General features: G+C 48.2%; 1 protein-coding gene across 1 annotated transcript in view; it reads right to left on the bottom strand.

Moving 5' to 3' along the window:
* Ext2 (exostosin glycosyltransferase 2) overlaps positions 1 to 19,658 on the bottom strand; it is a 127,323-nt gene extending 107,665 nt beyond the window's left edge. The window contains exons 1-4 of the mRNA XM_021184765.2: positions 19,490 to 19,658; positions 10,585 to 11,150; positions 9,121 to 9,210; positions 3,362 to 3,478 (exon numbers count right to left, since the gene is read on the bottom strand). Of these exons, the coding sequence (XP_021040424.1) occupies positions 3,362 to 3,478; positions 9,121 to 9,210; positions 10,585 to 11,120 (743 nt within the window). The 5' untranslated portion in view covers positions 11,121 to 11,150; positions 19,490 to 19,658. The remainder of the gene's footprint in view (positions 1 to 3,361; positions 3,479 to 9,120; positions 9,211 to 10,584; positions 11,151 to 19,489) is intronic.

The raw sequence follows: 19,658 nt of genomic DNA, 5'->3' as shown, positions 1-19,658 counted from the left end.
GTCTATGGTACTCAGAGCAACAGAAAATAATGAGGTGCTGGGGACCAACCCCAAAGTTGTACGGGCGCCAGACAGAGCTGAGCTACATCAACAGCTACAGCGGGAAGATTTTTATTCTTTACTACCTGCTTGGAAATCTTCATAAGTTCTGGGGAAACTATAAATCATGTGTTCATATACGATGAAGACAGAGGAACCATGACAGCCATGCTATATGAAGAGAAGCTTCCCCGTGGTTCAAACAACACTAAAGGGCACCCATTATCACTCAACATGCGAGTCTATCGGCTTGGCAAACCCACTGATCCCTGGATCAGTCCACATCCACCTGAGAGGGCGGAATACACTTCAAAGAAACACCCTTTATCACATTAGAGATATAAATGCTATTAGTTTGGTCAACTGTTAGTACTTAACTTGTAAAGCATTAGGTTTTACAGCACCTGGAGTTTAGAATGGTCTGTTTAATTATGTGTATAGGATGGTGGTATGTGCACACGAGTGCAGTGCCCATGGAGGCCAGAAGAGGGTGTCCGTCAGACTCCTGGAGCTCGAGTTACAGGCAGCAGTGAGCTGCCCAAAGTGGGTGTTGAGAAGTGAAGAAAGAACAGTACGTAATTTTCACCAATGAACCATCTCTCCAGAATCAAAAATAACTAAAATGTAAAGGGTTTTCAGTTAAAAAAAAAAAAAGTAGCAAAGTTAGAGAACTCAGTTTACCTACTTCAAAGTTTAGTACAAAGCCCGAGGAGCCAAGTCAGTGAGGTACTTGCACAGGACTCACACACAGACAAGGGCAGACAATCCAAAAATAAAGCCTTCTTTTACAGCAGGTGACGCTCAACAAGGGTCTAAGAATACACGCATGGCGCTGCGACCACTGGGCATGCAGGAGATGGTTCTGCACCGTACCTCAGAAAACCCCAGAAACTCTTAAAAGAAAACCTCTGTAAACCTACCAGAAGCCTGACATGGCAATGGTTTCTCCGTCAATATCGCCATCTACACCAAAGTACAATAACCTAAGCACAAAATCCCATCAACTGGGGCCTGGGAGACACTGAGGCAGGAAAGAGCGTGCAGTGAAAGCACAAGGACCTGAACTCAGTACCCAGCACTCATGTGAAACGCTGTGTGGTGGCATGTGCCTGCACGCCTGCTGCTGGGGAGACAGACAAGGGATTCCAGAGGCTCCCTGGCCAGCCAGACTCTATGACCTGGTGAACTCCAGATTCAGTGATGCCCTGTCTCAAACATAAGGTTTGCGAGCATAAGGAGAACAGGTGAGGAAGATATCTGAGTTCAGCCTCAGGCCTCCAAAAACAAGTACAAATGTCACCCCTAACCTTGGAAAAAGATAGTAAGACAGAGACAGACAGAAAGGATCACAGAGAGCAAGACAGACAGACAGACAGACAGGGAGAGGGAAGGAGGGAAATTGTACTTCATTAAAAGTAGAACCTTTTGTACCTTAAAGGTCACTCACCATCAAGAAAGTAATGAGCAGCCTACAGAACAGGAGAGAATATTTGCAAATCACATACCCAACAAGGCAGCCATGCCTGGACTATATAAAAATTCTTAAAATTCTACAATAAGAAGACAATTCAATTTTAAATGAGCAAATAATATGAGCAGGCATTTTTCCAAAGAAGTCATATAAACGGCCATAAGCCTAAGAGACACTTAGACAGCAGCACGGTCACTAGGGAGACACAACATGCAGCCACAGTGCCCTAGGGTGGCCCGAGTCAAAGCTCAGACAATGACAGAGCTGCGAAAGACCAGGAGGACTGGAAACCTTAGACAGGGTTGGTGCGCAGTGAGTGCCACAGCCTTTGGGAACTGGCCTGGTGTTTCCTCTACCAGTTACAAGAGAATTGCCACATGGCTCAGCAATGCCGCTCTCACTATAAAGCCAGGGAACTGAAAACCAGGCTTCTACAGATTTGAAAGTCCACGGCAGTATATTCACACAGCTAAACATTAGAAATAATCACAAGTGCCATCCACTGATGGTGGGCGACTCAAATGTGGTGCAGACACACAATGAAGCACCCATGAGGAGAAAAGTACCCATTCTGGGTGTGTCTTGTGCAAGCAACGGATGCTCCAATCACCAACTCACTGAGCTCCCACCAGGAAGCTACTTCTAAACCATCTCCATCAAAGAAAGGGTCAGACAGAAGGCCCACCACATCCGTACAGGCAGACTTCCTCCTTACTCCACAGATGAAAACATGAGCCATCGGCAAACCCATGTCAGTGACTGAAGAGCAGACCTGGCCTGTGCTCCATCACTTTGACAAAATCCAAAGGCCAAAGAGGCCAGGCTTCCCGTGAGTCATGATGCCACTGCCCAAGTATCACCCTAGGAAAGTGCAGCCTGTGGTGGGAACATAATGCATGGGACTGTGCTCCAGGACAAAGAAAGTGTGGCCCACCATCCCCAAGTAAGCACTTTCAAGGTGAAACCGAAAGGAGGATCAGGACATTACAGTAACAGAGATAGGGAGAGAGGCAGGGCTCGGGAGATGCCTTGGTTGGTAAAATACTTGCCACACCAGCCTGAGGACCTGGGTTCAGATCCCCTGAGACAAGGAAGAAAACCAGGCATGGCAGCACGATCTAGCACTCAGCCTGGGTGGGAGACTGGGAGATGGGAGGGACTAAGGGGGTGGAGACAAGCGAACCTCTCAAGTTCATTGGCTCTAGAGAGCAACTGAGGACAGATACCTGAGGGTCACCTTTGCCTACATACATACACACATACACACAAGCACACTCACCCACCACAAATACATATACACACAACACATTCAAACACACACACACATACTTCTAAGAGATGAAAAGTTTATAGAAAAACTTTTAGGGAGAGCAAAGCCTATTCTAAAAACTGAAGGGAAAAGTCCCTGGAGAGCAGACTCACCAGACGACTTGGTCAGACATTCATGGGAGCATGACTTTATCTGGAAGGCATTGGAAAGGCAGGACCAAGCTGGACGGTGGGGATACTAGAATCAGGGACACAAAACAGGACATCACTTTCACCCCAAAGGAGCTGGCAGTGAGCCAACGCAGGCAGATCCAAAGGAGAGGGAGCAGACAGACCCAAGGCACACTTCTGACATGGACGGACTTGCTAATTTGCTAAGGCAGAGAGGGAGGGGTCTGGGATACTACACATTTCTATTCTGTGAAATTAGTAAAACACTGAAAGCATAAGAAATGCAAGATGGGTAGAGCAGGCCAGTGTCTGGAGTAGACACCTGGCTTGCTGGGGTACCCCACACTGGGTGTCACCAGCACCCACACTCTGTAATGACACTGGCACACTGGCCGTGCTGAGCCACCTTACCCTGGTGCTTTCTCTGGGAGAGCCATCTCGGCTGACAGTGGGCTGAAAACAGGAATGCTGACATCGTAGCCCTGCCGGTAAGTCCAGGTAGAAAAGCCGCCACCAGCCAGCAGTGCCCTGTAAGAAAAGACTCAGTTAAACACTGAGAAAGAAAGGTCCTCATGAAAAGTGTCCAGGAGAGGGACGGCAATGGCTGAGTCTTAATAAACATGGCAGATGATGTGAGAGTCCTGTGCTTTCCAACACACCACCCAGGCCGCAGCTGCTTCCTAGCCAATAGCCAGCCTTCCTCCACTGCCTAAAGCCTTTCCTTACTCTCCAGCGCGTGCCTGCATGCATGTGTGTGTGTGTGTGTGTGTGCGCGTGTGCGTGTGTGTGCGTGTGTGTGTGTCTGCACCAGTACATGAGCTGTAGCACATGTGTAGAGGTCATTGACTGTGTGGGTTCCTGGGATAGACCGCGGTCATCAGGCTGAGTGGCAAGCCCACCCACTATCCACCTGTCAGCCTCTGCATCACTCCCTTCAGACCCCACTTGCCTCCATGGAAAGCCAACTGTATCCTTTTTAAAATGTTTATTGTTTTTGTATGTTATGTGTTTTGCCTGCATGTATGTCAACACACCACTTGTGTGCAGTACCTACAGAGGTCAGAATAAGGCATTAGACTGCCTGCGATTAGAGCTACATGGCTGGTTGTGAAGCCATGAGGATGGAAGGAACTAAACCCAGATAGATCAGCAGTACTCTTGACCACTGAGCCAGCTCTCCAGCCTCCACACTTTATTCTCAATGCACCCACAGCAACAGGACTAAGAGCAGGTCTAAGGAGGACTGGGTAGTCATTTCTCACTCTCTCCTGGAATCTCACAAGACTGTAGACAAGGAAAGCGGAGGTGGCCAGCAGTTATGTATCACATGTCACACGACCTCAGCCCAGACTCTCCAGGCCCTGGCCCAGGCAGCACTCCCTCTGCCATTCTAGAGCTGTGCCACCCTGCCAGCCTCCACCAGCTCCCATTGCCCCTCCCTGATCAACGGGGAAGCAGAGCCCAGCTGCACCCTCAGAGCCTCTCTTGGAGTCTGTAGGCACTAGCATTCTTTCTCCGTAATTAGAAAACACCAACCACATGTTTTAACTGGATCCAGCAAGTGTGACGATGACACTTCATCAGACAAAGGAAGCAGGTGTGGGTCACAACCACCTTTCGCTGTTCTTCTGTCCCAGGGCCCCAAAAAAGCACTTTCTGGGATGATTTTGCTAGTTGCACACACCTTGGAGTCTGAACTGAGAAAGCACATTTCTCTTTCAGTATTGATTACTACTCACTCCCTCTATACCCTGATGACAACTCACACTCCCTTCTAATACGGTCAATTTTAAGCTCAGAGACTTTGAAACCACCCTGAAAATCTCACTCTGTTTAAACACTCTGAAACCAAGAACAGGCAAGTGGGTACCGAGCAGGCTCAGCACCTCGCCAGCCGCCTGTCTGCTTCTAAGATGTACTGACCACCCTCAGCACCAGCATAAGCTCTGACGTCTTCCTGATTAACATGAACTTGGGCGGCTTCCACGGCTGTGATGGCAAGCAGACCCTGCAGGGCTCAGGGCCGCAGTGCAGAGAAGCAGACATGCGTGTTACAGACAGGCACCAGGCAACACAGGTAAGCCAGCATTGTGGGTGACTAGGCTGTTGCCCTCAGCCCAAGAGGGAAGGGGAGAGTGTAGTACGTTTCCTTTCTCACATCAACATTCACTGTTATCCGGTTATGATGTCCTTGTGGCCCCAAACACATTATTAAATTGTGGGGGGAGGAGCAGGTGTGCAGAGGCCCATGTCACACACGCATACACACACAAACACACACACAGGTCATCTCCCCTTGTGATCTCAGGAAGAATCCTGACGGCATGTCAAACTGGCCCCAGCCTCTTGGGCAGTGGGAGCTTCCCATGGCACTGCGAAGCAGAAAGTGCCCGCCGCCCTCACTTCTCAGACACATGTTTCATATTGACAGCACAGTGAATTTCTGAGCAGGACATTCTGTTTTCCTACCACAGATCCCCAAACTGGAGCTTAGTTCCAGAAGAGATGGAATGGAAAACTTGTGGCCAATCGAGAAGGTCTGCAGCACGGGGCTATCCAGGGCTTCCTGACTCCAGAGCAGCTCCCGTTGCCAATGCTGGGCCTCGCTCCCACTGCCTCCTGACTCCCATCCACACAGGCCTCCTCCTCCCACTGAGCTCTGACAGTGCCAAACACAGGAGCCTAGTAATTTATCAACTGATTTAAAGAAGTGTTGGTGAGCAGGCTGTGGTGGGCCTTTAATCCCAGCATTTGGGAGGCAGAGACTGGCAGATCTCTGAGTTCAAGGCCAGCCTGGTCTCCACAATGAGACTCTGACTCTAAATAAATAAATAAATAAAGATAAATAAATAAATAACAACAATAAAAAAATATTGTTGAGCAGAGTCTGATGGTACACACAGATAATCTCAGCTCAGAAACCTGAGGTTGCAGATTGTGTGTTTAAGGCTAGTCGGGACTATTGAGAGAAGTTATCTCAAAACACCACCTGCTCTCTGGCTAGAGAGGTGGCAGAACAGTTAGGCATGCTTACTGTTCTTACAGCAGACCAGGGTTGAGGTCTCAGCACACACAACTGTCTGTAGCTGTGTCCACTTCCAGGAGCTCCCATGCCCTCTGGTCTCCGAGGGTACCCGCTCACATGAAGTGCACACAAACTCATCCAAGCACATACACACATATACACTTAAATAAAAAGAAATCATTTTCTAAGTACTGCTACTGTTTTAGGTATGATAACAGTGCTATAGTTATGCAGAGATCCACACAGGAATATCTGCATATGGAATGATATGAGGTCTGGAATTTGCTTCTAGATAATTGTGGGAGGAGCACATCTGGACCAGCTGGAACAAGACTGCCTGGAGGTGGTGCTGCAGAGGCTGACTGTGGGGTTCACTGTGCCAACCCCCTCTTCTCTTGAATAGGAGTCAAGTTTCCCTACAAGTTCAAGTCAATGACTATATATACACACACCAATGCAGAAATATGTTCAAGACATAGTAAAAAAAAATTCAAGGTTGTAATATTCCAGCTCATGTCTGAGAAAATCAACATCAGTTAAGCATTAAAGAGGTGCAATATGCTCCCACTAAAGTTAAACTTAATGTGCATGTGGGGACTATATGTGGGAACTATAGTTGTGACAGTTTTGTTAACTTGGCACAATGTAGACTCACTAGGAATGGACTTTTCTGGATTAAGCTGGCCTATGGCACCTCTCAGAGAGAAGAGAACGGTTAGCTATTAATTATGGGAAGACCCAGCCTCCAAGCAGGTGCCACCCTGGGTGTGGACTGTACAAGCAAGCATGTGCCTCTCTCTCTGCTCTTCCCTATGGATGTCAATAGCTGCTTCCTATTCCTCTTGATGTTCCTGCAATGACAGACAAATAAACACTCTCCCTTAAAGCTGTTCCCCTGGGGTGTTCACTCAGAAACTAAGACACTCTTCTTCTAACAGCAAGGGTGGGTCTCTCTCTCTCTCTCTCTCTCTCTCTCCCTCCCTCCCTCCCTCCCTCCCTCCTCCCCTTCTGCCTCGTGAAATCAAAAGGAGCAGGCTGCTTAGTTTGACTCCTTGCACACTTGCATGCATTGCAGCTCTTGTGCACGGTACCTACGTGTACTGTTCCTTTCTCAGAAGAACATCAGCAACCGCTTGGGCCCTCTAGGGTCTTGGATCCACATACACACCACCCGTTTCATTTCAAAGCCAGTGGGAATGCTCATGCCCTTAATGTTTACGTAATGCTAGTTTTCTTGGTTCCACACCCTTGGGATTTGATGATCCTTCCTTTGCCCGTATTCCTTACCAATATCTGCTTTTATCTAAGGTGTCTATAAAAGCAGCTTGCTCAGAAGGCCAGTCAGGGGCCACCTGGATAACTGCTGCTGCAGATGTGTGTGGGCACACTGCCCTCTGTCGGCCACAGGGCTCTCCATCCCTGTGTGGCCACACTGCCCCCTGTCGGCCACAGGGCTCTCTACATTATCATCTAGTAATCATCCTATTGCCAGACAGAAACTCAAAGCTAACTTAAGATATCCACTAGAAACATAGACGGTTCAGACCAGCCATCTAGGCAGACACAGGACACTGTACATTTCCACAGATGATAACATTAGCCTCTGAGAAGCTAACCATAGCTAGTCTTGGGATGTAAACTCCGTTAGTAACACTGATCCCAAATTTAGCACCAACTAACAAGCCTGTGGGAGAAATGATCTGCTCACACACTTGTAACACTCCTGTAACCTGACACTGCCCTAAGCTGGAGCCAAACTTTCTGCTTTCCTCAACGCCGTCAGCCAAACACTAAAAGACGTGACTTGCCCAGCACCTCATTCTGGAACTTTCCGGAAGTTAGCAGATGCATGAGAGGGCAGGAATGAGTGACTCGGAGGCAGGGGCATGACTGGTGGCCAGCTCTCCCCACCTTCTGCTTTACCAGGAAGAACAAAACAAGGGAGGGGAGTGTGGGGATGAAAGGTTTTGGTGAAGAAGGAAGGAAGGGAGGAGCCAGGCCTCACAGACGGGCTTGGTCCCTTACACATCTGCCTGTAGCAGCTTGTGTTCTCATGCTAACTGTGGTACCCAAAGACCTATTTGCAGTGTCTCCACACCCAGGCTAAAGGAAGCCAGTTGGCTCTGATTGGGAAATAAAGCTGCCAACAGCCACTGGCTGAGCAGAGACAGAGGCAGGACTTTTAGGATTCCCAGACAAGAAATGCAGGAAAGAGAGAAGAAGGGATTCATCCATGAGAGGGGCTTTGGATGGACCACGTTGTGAAGGAGCAGGAGGGTGAAATGTAGCCAGCCGAAATGTAGGTGCGAAGGGGAAATGGCCCCACGGGAGAGCTGCCCAGAAGGAAACAGGGCAGCAAAGATAAATATAGATTTAGAAAATGTTAACTCTGGAATGCAGGAGGGGAGTGTGTGCTAGCCGCAGGGAGGTTGAGCTAGCTAAGGCATATTAATTATGAAGGTTGTGTGTGTGTGTGTGTGTCTTTCATTCGTGAATCCAGAGCTCTTAGACAGGTGCTGAGCCACACACACCCGCAGGGAGCATAGAGCAGAGTTTAAATATTCACTGCTTCATCCACCCCTCTCTCCTCAGAAGCTGCAGAACCACTTTTGGCAAATGAGCCCACACTCAGAAAGCACAGGCACCATTAATCCTGAACCTAACTGGCTTGGAAACTCAGCTGCTACACTTGAAACGAACACTAGCCCAGACTAGGAAAACAAGACAGTTCTTAGAGCTGACCCAGGACCACAGCTCCACCTGTTTCCACAGGTTCCCACAGGTCTAGCATTTCTGTCTTAAGGGAGGGAAATGCCTAAGAAGGCTTTCCAGATTAATGAACAATTCCAATCATAAAATATATCCCAGCAGGTTCAGGAACCTTATTTACTTGTCTGTTTGTTTGTTTGTTTGTTTTTCAAGACAGGGCTACTCTGTGTAGCCCTGGCTGTCCTGGAACTCACTTTGTAGACCAAGCTGGCCTCAACCTCAGAGATGTGCCTGCCTCTGCCTCCTGAGTGTTGGGATTAAAGGTGGGAGTGCACCACCATACCCATCTAGGAATCTAGTTTTGTGGGAACAAATGATTCCCATTTAACTGACCCAATCCTCAGAAATCCACTGTGGGCAGCCTCCCAATGCTCACCTGTCTCTGGGGACATCCAGGGCAGTGTTGTAATCTGGGGGACCTCCAGGCAACATATTGAACAGCAGGTGATTTGTTCCTCGATCCCACCTATTGAGAAAATGAACAACTGAGAAAATCCACAACCATGAAGCAATGAGTACAAACGGGCCCAGCCTGAAACAGCGCCACCTGCTGGACACAAGTATAAGTAGCCGCAACATGCTTCTCAGGTGCAAGATAAGCCCTGAAGGGACAAATACAAAATTAGAAAGATGTATACTTCCAGCTTGTCTGCTACATAGAACAAACAAAACAACCCTGAAACCCACCTAAATGCTCAAGAAACAAAAGGAGGCCTGGAGAGATGGCTCAATGGTTAGGAGCACTGGCTGCTCTTCCAGAGGACCCAGGTTCTAACCCCAGCACACACATGGGGGCTCACAACCATCTGTAACTCCAGTTTCAGGGGATCCAATGCTCTCTTCTGGCCTGTGAGGATACCAGGCAGACATGTAGCACACAAACATACATGAAGGCAGAACATCCATACACATTTAAATAAGTTAAAGTTTAAAAGAAAAGTAAATAAACTCCGGAAGACTGATTCACTATATTACAGAATATCCATAAAACGGAGTGCTACGCAGTGTTCAGAAAACACTGTATAAAAAACAGTGACGGTCTGGAGCGATGACTCAGTCAGTAAAGTGTTTGCTGAGTAAGCATGAGGCCCCGAGTTCAAGTCTCAGCATCTATACAAAAGCCAGGTACAGTGGCGTGTGCCTGGAACCCCACGCCTGGGGAGGCAGAGACGGGAGGGAGGATCCCAGGGGCTCCAGATTCAGTGAGAGACCTGTCTCAAAAACTAATTAATTAATAATTAAGGTAGAGGGTGATAAAGATACCCAACATCCACCTCTGAGCTTTGCATAGGCATTGTGTGTGTATATGTGTCTGTGTATGTGTGCATGCATGCCTTTGTGCATGCACAGACACACACACACACCTTGAATTTATTTGGAAAGATATTCACAATGCATTATGAGAAATGAAGCGTCTATACATTATGATCACATATTGCCATTCCTGGCCACCAAAAAAAAAATGTTTATACTATACACACCTAGCAATTTTATACATTATAAAAAAGATTTAATAAGCTAATTTAAACAGTAATAGTTGTTACCTCTTAGAGATAGAGTATGTAACAAATCTTACATTTCTTTTGCTGAGCAAACAGGAATGACCCCAGAGCATGGAATGGAGGATTTTAATCTACAAGGAGACGTACAGAAGAGCTTTCCTTAGCTCTAAACTCCATGAAGCCCAGGCTGTGCCACAGCACAGGATGGCAGACCCCAGCGGGCGCTCACCGCACAGACCTCCGGCTACATCAGTCACTCACATACATGTGAGACAGACAAAGCCACGCCCATTCCCTTCAGATCACCCCCTCGGCTCTGGACGATAGGTGTCAGGTACCTGGAAAGCTGGGCCAGGGCCTGCGCCGTCTCCTTGATTCGAAGGGGGTTCTGGTTCAGTACGTCAATGGAGGGGACGAACAGACAGGCCCGGCTGATGTCGTCTGTGTAGTAGTCGCTGTCTGAGATGGCCGTCAGCAGTTCATTGTACTCCCGGGAGATGGCGCTGCTCACCGGAACACCGGCGTCATCCACATACTTTTTTAGGGGGTAGATGTACACCTTAATTTTGTTCTTTGGGTTGAAGCCGCAGCGGTAGACATCGAAACACGTGTGCATTCTACAGCTGAGATCCCCCCGCTCTGGGATGGGGCTGTCTGCGGGCAGCCTGACCACGGGCACCTCCCTGATGCTGCGTTTCTCCACACCCCCGTCACTGGAGGACTCAATGGAGTGAGGCCAGAACTGAAACATGCCCGTGGCTATGAGGCCCAGGAGGACGATGGAGAACAGGGTGACATAGTAGATTCGGTGCTTGGTCTTCATCCTTGGGATGAGGGCGGGACCCCGGATGTTGGACTTGACTGACGCACACATAATGACACAGGTGTCCTCGTCCTCACACACCTGGTCACCAAAGACAAAAATTGGGGGGAAAGTTACGATAGCAATCAATACCCTGGGTAGATTGGATTGTTCAACTTATAATACATTTATTTATTTTCGCTTTCTTGTCTCAAGACAAAAATCTTATCAAAATACAAACTACAGCCTGGTCTACAGGGTAGTTCCTGGAAAGTCAGGGGTACACATTGAAACCCTGTCTCAAAAAAAACAACAAACAAACAAACAAACAAACAAAACCTCAACAACAACAACAAAAACCAGAGAACACAAGCAATAAAAGCCAGGAAACTATGTCTCCACGCAGGCCCAGCTATTCCGCCACAGCAGGTCCAGAATCGTACAAGGCTGAAGCACAAGGAAAAGACCTTAAAACCAACCATATGAAGACGATAGGGAGTCTCAAGGAGGAAAGTAAGAAATCCCTCAAAGAGAGCCAGGAAAGCACAAAGAAACCATAGAGGAAACGAATAAATCCCCACGGAATGCCAAGGGAAAGACAGACAGCTGAAGGAAACAGAACTGCTAAAGATGAAAGTAGAAGCAATAAAGAAAGCACAAACTGAGGGAGTTCTGGAAAAGAAAAATTCAGAAACTACAGAGGCAAGCCTCACTGACAGAACGCAAGAGATGCAAGAAAGAATCTCAGGCACTGAAGATAGGATAGAAGAAATAGTTACATCAGTCAAAGAAATTATTAAATCTAAAAAATTCCTGACATAAACATCTAGGAAATGTGGGACACTATGAAGAATCCAAATAATATGAAAAGAAGAATAAGGGGAAGATTCCCAGCTCAAAGGCCCAGAAAATGTTTTCAACAAAATCATGGAAAAAAATATTTCCTAACCTAAAGAAGGAGACTCCTATAAAGGTCATTAAAATGTCTCCCAGGCGAAAAATGCTCAGAGGCAGATGGTTTCAGTGCAGACTTCTACGAGACTTTAAAAGAAGAGTTAATACCAATACTCCTCAAATTATTCCACAAAACAGAAACAGGAGAAACACTGCCCAGTTCTCTTAATGAGGTCAGTTACCCTGATATCCAAACCACATAAAGATTCAACAAAGAACGAAAGTTAAATACTAATTTCTCTTACAAACATAGATACAAAAATACTCAATAAAATACTTGCAAACTGAATCCAAGAACACATCAAAAAGATCACCTACCATTATTAAGAAGGCCTCATGCCAGAGACACAGAGATAGTTCAACATACAAAAACCAGAAAATGTATTCCATCATTTAGATAAACTAAAAGAAAAAAAATGCATGATCATCTCACTAGATGCTGAGAAGGCCTTTAACAAAATCTAATACCCCGTCATGATAAAAAATCTTGGAGATATTAGGGATACAAGACACATACTTTGTATACCTTGTAACCCACGCATAGTAAAGATAACATACAGCAAGCCAATAGCGAACATCAAATTAAATGGAGAGAAACTCAAAGCAATTCCATAAAATCAGAAACAAGATAAGGTTGTCCACTCTCTCCTTATCTATTCAATATAGTACTTGAAGGTTTAGCTACAGGGATTTGACAACTGAAGGAGATATAAATTGGAAAGGAAGAAGTCAAAGTATCTTCATTTGCAGATGATAAGATAGTATACATAAGTGACCCAGACATGTCCACTAAGAAACTCCTACTGCTGATAAACACTTTCAGCAAAGTGGCTGAATGTAAGATCAACTCAAAAAAATCAGTAGCCCTCCTATATACAAATGACTAAAGGGCTGAGAGGGAAATCAGGGCAACGACACCCTCCTATAATATCCTCAAATAATATAAAATATCTTGGGGTAACTCTAACCAAACGAGTGAAAGACTCGTATGATAAAAGCTTCAAGTCTTTGAAGGAGGAAATTAAAGAAGACTCGGAAGATGGAAAGCTCTCCCATGCTCATGGATTGGTAGGATTAACACAGTGACAACGGCCATCTTACCAAAAGCAATCTACAGACTCAACTCAATCCCCCATCAATCCCAGAACAATTCTTTACAGAGCCTGAAAGGGCAATTCTCAACTTAATGTGGAAAAACAAAACCCCAAGATAGCTAAAAGAATCCTGAACAATAAAAGAACGGCTGGAGGTCTCACCATCCCTGATTTCAAGTTGTACTACAAAGCAAGAGTAATAAAAATGGCATGGTATTGGCATACAATCAGACATGCTGATCAATGGGATCAAATGAAGACCAAGACATAAATTCATACACCTATGGACACCTGATTTATTATCCAGGAATGCATACTTATCACCCTGCACAGTAAGTCCAAGTGGGTCAGAGACCGCAACATAAAAGCAGACCCACTGAGCCTGACAGAAAAGGAAGTGGGAAACAGCCTTGAACACATAGGCACAGGCAGCAGACTTCTAAACGGACCAGCATTAGTGTAGCACTAGGATCACAATCACTAAACGGCGCCTCATGGGACTAAGCGGCTTCTGCAAGGTTAAAGGACACTGTCAGTCAGAGAAAGCAGCAGCCTAAGGAATGGGAAAAGACATTTACAAACTCCACATCCAAGAGAGGTCTAAGATCCAAAATACTAAACAACAACAACAAAAACCCTCTAGAAATTAGATATAAAAAACAATAATCCAATTAAAAATGAAGTACAGATCTAAACAGAGAATTCTCAGTAGAGGAATCTCAGATGGCTAAGAACTGCTCAACATTCTTAGCTATCAGGGAAATGCAAATCAAATAGTTTGGGATTCCATCGTACCTATCAGAAAGGCCAGGATTAATAACACAAGCGACAGCACATGCTGGTGAGGATGCACACACAGTAAGGGGAACACGCCTCCGTTGCTGGTGGGAAGGCAAACTCGTGTAGCCACCACAGATATCAATATGTTGGTCCTCAGAGAACTGGGGAATCAATCTACCTCAAGGCCCAGCTACAGCACTCTTGGGCATACTCCCAAAAGACACTCCATCCAACCACAGGACATTTGCTCAATTATGTCCATAGCAGCTCTATTCACAATATCCAGAAACTGGAAACAACCTAGATGTCCCCCAACTAAAGAATAGATAAAGAAAAATGTTTACACAAAAGAGAAAAATTTACACAATGGAGTATTGCTCAGCTGTTTAAAAATAATAACATGAAATTTATAGCAAATGATGGAACTAGAAAAAAATCATTCTGAGCTAACTCAGACCCAGAAAGATAAATACGGTTGTATTCACTTGTAAGTGGGCACTAGCTATGAAATAAGTGTGAATCAGGCTGCAACCCACAGACGCACACACCCAGAGAGGTTAGGCAGAGAGGGCTCTAGGGAAAGCATGGCCCCTCCTAGGAAGGGGAACTAGGTTTGGGGTAGACTGGGGGAGGGTGGGATGAGAATGGGGAGGGTCAGGTGGAGGGGAGGGGAGGGGAAGGGAGTTCAGGGAGAGACAGCTGGCACTGGGGGTGGGGGACACTTAGGGGACAGAGTGGGAACCTAGTACAGTCGAAACTTCCTGGAATCTAGGAGAGTGACCCTAGTGACAACTCCTAGCAATGGAACATACAGAGTCTGAACTAGTCATCTTTCATAGCCAGGCTGGAGAGACCCAGGGCTAAGCAAGATGGCTCATTGGGTAAGAGGGCTTCTGCACAAGCATGAGGACCCGAGTTCAAAGCCCTCAACAACCCAACAGAAAAAGCCAAGGGTGGCTACCCGCATACTCCAGACTGGTGGGGTGAGGCAGAGATAAGAGAGTTACTGGGGCTTGCTGGCTGTCAGTCCAGGTCAGCATTCAGTGAGAGACCCTGTCTCAAGGGAACAAGGCAGAGTGATATGTGTGCATCCACCACACATACATATCACACATGCACACACAGAGGGAGGAGGGGAGAGAAAGATATATATATAGAGAGAGAGAGCGCGAGATCCAGCATCACCCTCGATCTGCGAGATATGGGTCTAAAAACTGGCTTACATCTGATTCAACCTTTTCTGTTCAACAGGCACCAACATTGTCAGGTCTTGGCATTTTCCCTGGTTCAACAAACCAGGCAGTGTCTGAGCCGGCTGCCCACTTACTCTGCCCTGGAGTTAAGGACACCGCCTGGCCACTTGAGGACCTTGCCTTTCTCAGGAACCTGGGAGCCCAGCTCCACAGTAGCAGGAAGGCCAATACCTGACTGCGGGCAGGGTCAAGGCTAAGGTTGCCTCTCAAAGGTGCCAGCCCCTCACTGGCCATTCCATATTACCAGAGTGAAGAGGGTGGACTCCCCCAGAGGTCAAGCAAACGGGGCTATCTCTGACCTCAGGAATAAACTTATTATGCTCTCTGCCTCTCTGAACTTCAAGCTCCTTCTTCAAACGCTGCCACAGCAGTCCTGGTACGCCCCCTCCCAGCCCCCCATTAGCTTCTGGCTGTGGCTTCTACTAACACTAGCTATATCTACCTCGTGTGGAAGGCCATTATACAGATCATAACTGCTTCAGTGCCAACCTCGGCCTTTACTTGATACAAGCCAGACTGTAGGTGTAACCATCAAGAGTGCATCAGACACCGCCATAGACCTCTGGGGGCAATGAAGTCAGCCCCGGGTGAGAAGCAGTGGTTTAGGTCATGGCTACATCCAAGCTTCAAGCCTGTCTGGCAGCATTGTAGGACCAGCTCCCGCTGTCCTGCTGGGTCATTAACCCTGGATCCCAAGAGAGCACACCCATGTCCACCCTGCACATCCAGTTTTACATCCCACCATTTCATACACCTGCCCTCAGCTGCTGTTAGTCCTGCAGCCACAGACATCTGAGGATGTGTCACTTAGGGGAAGCTGAGCGCAGAGGGAAGTGAAGGCAGACCCTGAAGCTGACAGACAGTGCCAGGCGAAGCAGCTGCCCCAGGGAGGGCAAAGCAGCTCTCCTCTACCTCAAAGGCCTGCTGCCAGCCCCGAGGATCTGGGATCTCCAAGAATGCAGAGTTCTCTGTGGCCCCAGTCTCCCAGGATCTCTTCCCACTGCTACCCTTGACTGCAGAAGCCAAGGCTGTGTGGCTGTGTTCGCTTCTTTTGCAGTTCCACCATGATGAGGATTAAAGCCCAGTAGACTGTCACATCTGCCCCCAGCTGCAGGGCATGCTGCCGTGGAACCTCGCATGCCTCACGGTGTGCTGTGAACTGGCATCTGGCTGCCCCAAACCAACATTCTCTGATATGAAGGCTTCTAAGGGAGATGCCAGGAGGCAGCCACTACCCTTCCATCACCACAGGCCACACCTGCTCAAGAGCTACAGCCACCATGCTGGGCTACCTCCCTCCTACCTGGGTCTCTCCCCAAGTGGCTATGGTAGGAGTGCTACAGCTGTCACCCTGTGCAGGGGTTATGGACGCCTTGCCTTACACTGCTGATGGGGTCCTTGCTGCCATCTGAGGGTGAGCAAGTCAGTCCAGGACATGCTTTCAGGGTGCTTGCAGGCCACTGCTAGATGCACAAGCACGGTCTGTGCTCTGCCAGACTAAGAAAGAGAACACGAGCATTAAATGTTTGGCAGGAGGGGGCTCCGGGAAACCAGAGAGAGGAACCAGAAAGCAGAACGGTGTGGATGGAACTGGGAAAACCACTTGGTTATGCTAAGAGATCCCGGAGAGATATCAGAGCGCACCTCAGAACCACCCCGACTGCTAGGGAGCTGAGGCACAACAGCCCAAAGCCACCCCAGACATGTGCATTCCTTCTGGCTTAAGGAAGTCTTTACAGACCAGCTCCGTCCGTACCCAAGGTCTGCACCAAATGTCTCCATCAAATCCTGGGGAATAAAGCTGAGAGAGTGGTGGCAAGCACTTGGGCCAGAACACACACTCATAATAAAATAGACTGGGGGTGAATGGCAACAGGACTACGGACCAGTGGCAGAGTACTGGCTGGGCATGGCTAAACCCAGGAATACAGTTGTTGGTGTTGGTGTTGTTGGAGAGGGGGCTGAAGAGATGGCTCAGCAGCTAAGAGCAAATGCTGTTCTATTGTTATTATTGCTGTTGTTGTTGCTATGGTTATGATTATTGGAGAGGGGCTAGAGAGATGGTCCAGCAGTTAAGAGCACTTGCTCCTCTTTGTATCATTATCATTATCATTATCATTATCATTGGAAAGGGGCTGGGAAGGTGGTTCAGTGGTTACAAGCACCATAGGACCCTGAGGTTAGGTTCCCAGCACCTACCTGAAGGCTCACAACCATCTGTTACTTCAGTTCCAGAGAATCTGATACCCTCTTCTTGCAGGCACTGCACACAAAATCCACAAGCAAGCAAGCAAGCAAAACACTCACGTACAAAATAAAAGTAATAAAGTAATGAATTAGTGAAGATGGGAGAGGCCTTCCCTGAGAGCACCACCTTCCACTGCAACCTTCCTTAAAGTGCCTGCCACATGTAGAGTGAGGTGTCTGCCAGCCTGTCTGCACTGCTGGTGCCCCTCGCACAGCCCTGGCAGTATTCTTGACATCCAGGATCAAGCGTAGAACATACTGGATCTCAACCTGAATGCTGCCTGAGTGAGTGAACGAACGAACGAACGAACATCTTTCCTTCCCAGCTGCACTGGGACACTCACCACTCTACACTCAGGGGAGGGGCTTCTGATGGCCATCCTTCCTGAACTGGAATTTCCAAAAGGGGAAAGATGGCTGTAGGCTTCCACAGACTCTGGGTTTTCTGTGCCCTCCCTGATACCTCCTCTCCCTGCACCCATCACGCACGGCTACACCCAGAGAGAACCAGGCTACAATGGCTTGGTTTGGTTTTCCATTTGTGTTGGGCCAGCCTCCTACAGCCCAGGCTGGTCAGAAGCCGGATGACTGTCCTCAGCTCCCTGCTCTCACTGCCTGAGTACTGGACTCCAGGCATGCACCCCCACCCCAGCTTAAAGGGCACCAGATCCCAATCACAGCCTCACGCGTGCTGGGAATACTACCAGCTGAGCTACATCCTCGAAGCACCCTACCCCTGATAAACCTGTGCTGAATCCTGCAAACTGAATCCTGACTGCCCAGTTTCATACCATGGCCTGGATCAAAACAAGAATTTCATCTCTGACCCTTCAAATTATCATCCTTCAAACCTATCAAACACCCTCCCACTCAATTAAAAAAAAATTCTGGAACGATTCATCCAGATTCAGAGAACTGAGTCACTGGAAATGACTCTAACACCCATCTACAGGCAGGGTGAGCCACTCGCCCCATTCCTGGAATTGCTCCTTCCTAACACTGGTCTGAAACACCTTTCTTCCAAGCTCCAGGCTACAGCCAATCCACTCAGCCCAGCGTTCCAAGTCACAATTTCCTGTTGTCTTAGCCTTTTTAGAGCCGTCCTGCCCCGCTGAACGGCCTGCCACCGCTACACAGGCACGATTCTGAAAGCAAAGAAGGCAAAACAGACCCAAACTCACAGTACGCAGCCTTGACAGGATTAGAATTAGAGTTCCAGTGTGGCTCATTACCTCCAAAAAGGATTTCCAATATAAAGACACTGTTGGACTGACCGCAGCAGTTACATCATGGTGAATACATTATGTACCCAAGTGAACACTTACCCTACACATGTGCATTTAGTATGTCCTACTTCATCCTCCTGACAGCACTGTGTGACAAACTTCTGAACCTCCCTGTGGTGGTGAACAGTCAAGAGCAAGGCTAAGAACTTCCAGGGTTCCACAACAGAACTCCAAGTCTGGGCGTCAGCGCCCAGCAGCCTGGATCCTCAGATGACTACACAGGCTCTATAGAGCAACTAGGAGGTTTAAGTCAGGGAAAGTGACTGCAATAAAAACTCAACCGTGTTTATTATTCCCATGAATCGCCTTGAGCTCCAGAGTACACAAAGTTCAATTACACTACTTAGAACTAATGGCTGACTTTTAAAAATTGAAATGGACATGCCCTAGACTCAAGACAACATCCACACTCCCTAAGTGATAGGGCACTTCTAGACTGGCACCTGATAAGTGACACCAAACCATTATTTGACTCTCAAAACTGGACACTGTTCCCAGCATCCGGAGCGCATCTCCCAACGCTCAGAGTCAGTGGTCCTTCCTGAGCCACCCTCCCCACCGCGTCCCACCCAGAACCTGCACTGGACGACACCGGTCCTGGACAGCCAAGGTGTAAGGCCTCCCTAGGAGGACTCGGGTCCCACAACGCCCGGGTACAACAGGAAGCAGGGGTTCTCGACAGGAGGTCAGGCCCAGGGACCGGGGACCGGGGACCGGGGCACAGGTACAGCAGGGGCCGCGGTGCAGCGCTGCGGCGCTCCTGCAGCCCGGGGGCTCCCAGAGGCCCAGCCCCGAGGCCCACCCGGCCGCCCGCGCGCCGCTCTCACCTCGGAACCGGCCGCTTCCCGCTCGGCCCCGCGCTCCGTCACCGGCTCTTGCCGCGGGCCGCGAGCCACGGCTGTGTCGGATCGCGCGGTGACGGGAGCCCGCCGCCAGCACCAGGTACCCTGGAGCCAGCGGGGAAGCCTGCGCCGGCCTCCAGTTCCCCACGGCTGA

The sequence above is a fragment of the Mus caroli genome, unplaced genomic scaffold, assembly GCF_978045245.1.
Source record: "Mus caroli unplaced genomic scaffold, Mus_caroli_1 scaffold_2, whole genome shotgun sequence".
NCBI classification, from domain to species: domain Eukaryota; kingdom Metazoa; phylum Chordata; class Mammalia; order Rodentia; family Muridae; genus Mus; species Mus caroli.
The sequence above is the reverse complement of the archived record's forward strand: the minus strand, read 5'-3'. Positions and strand labels throughout refer to the sequence as shown.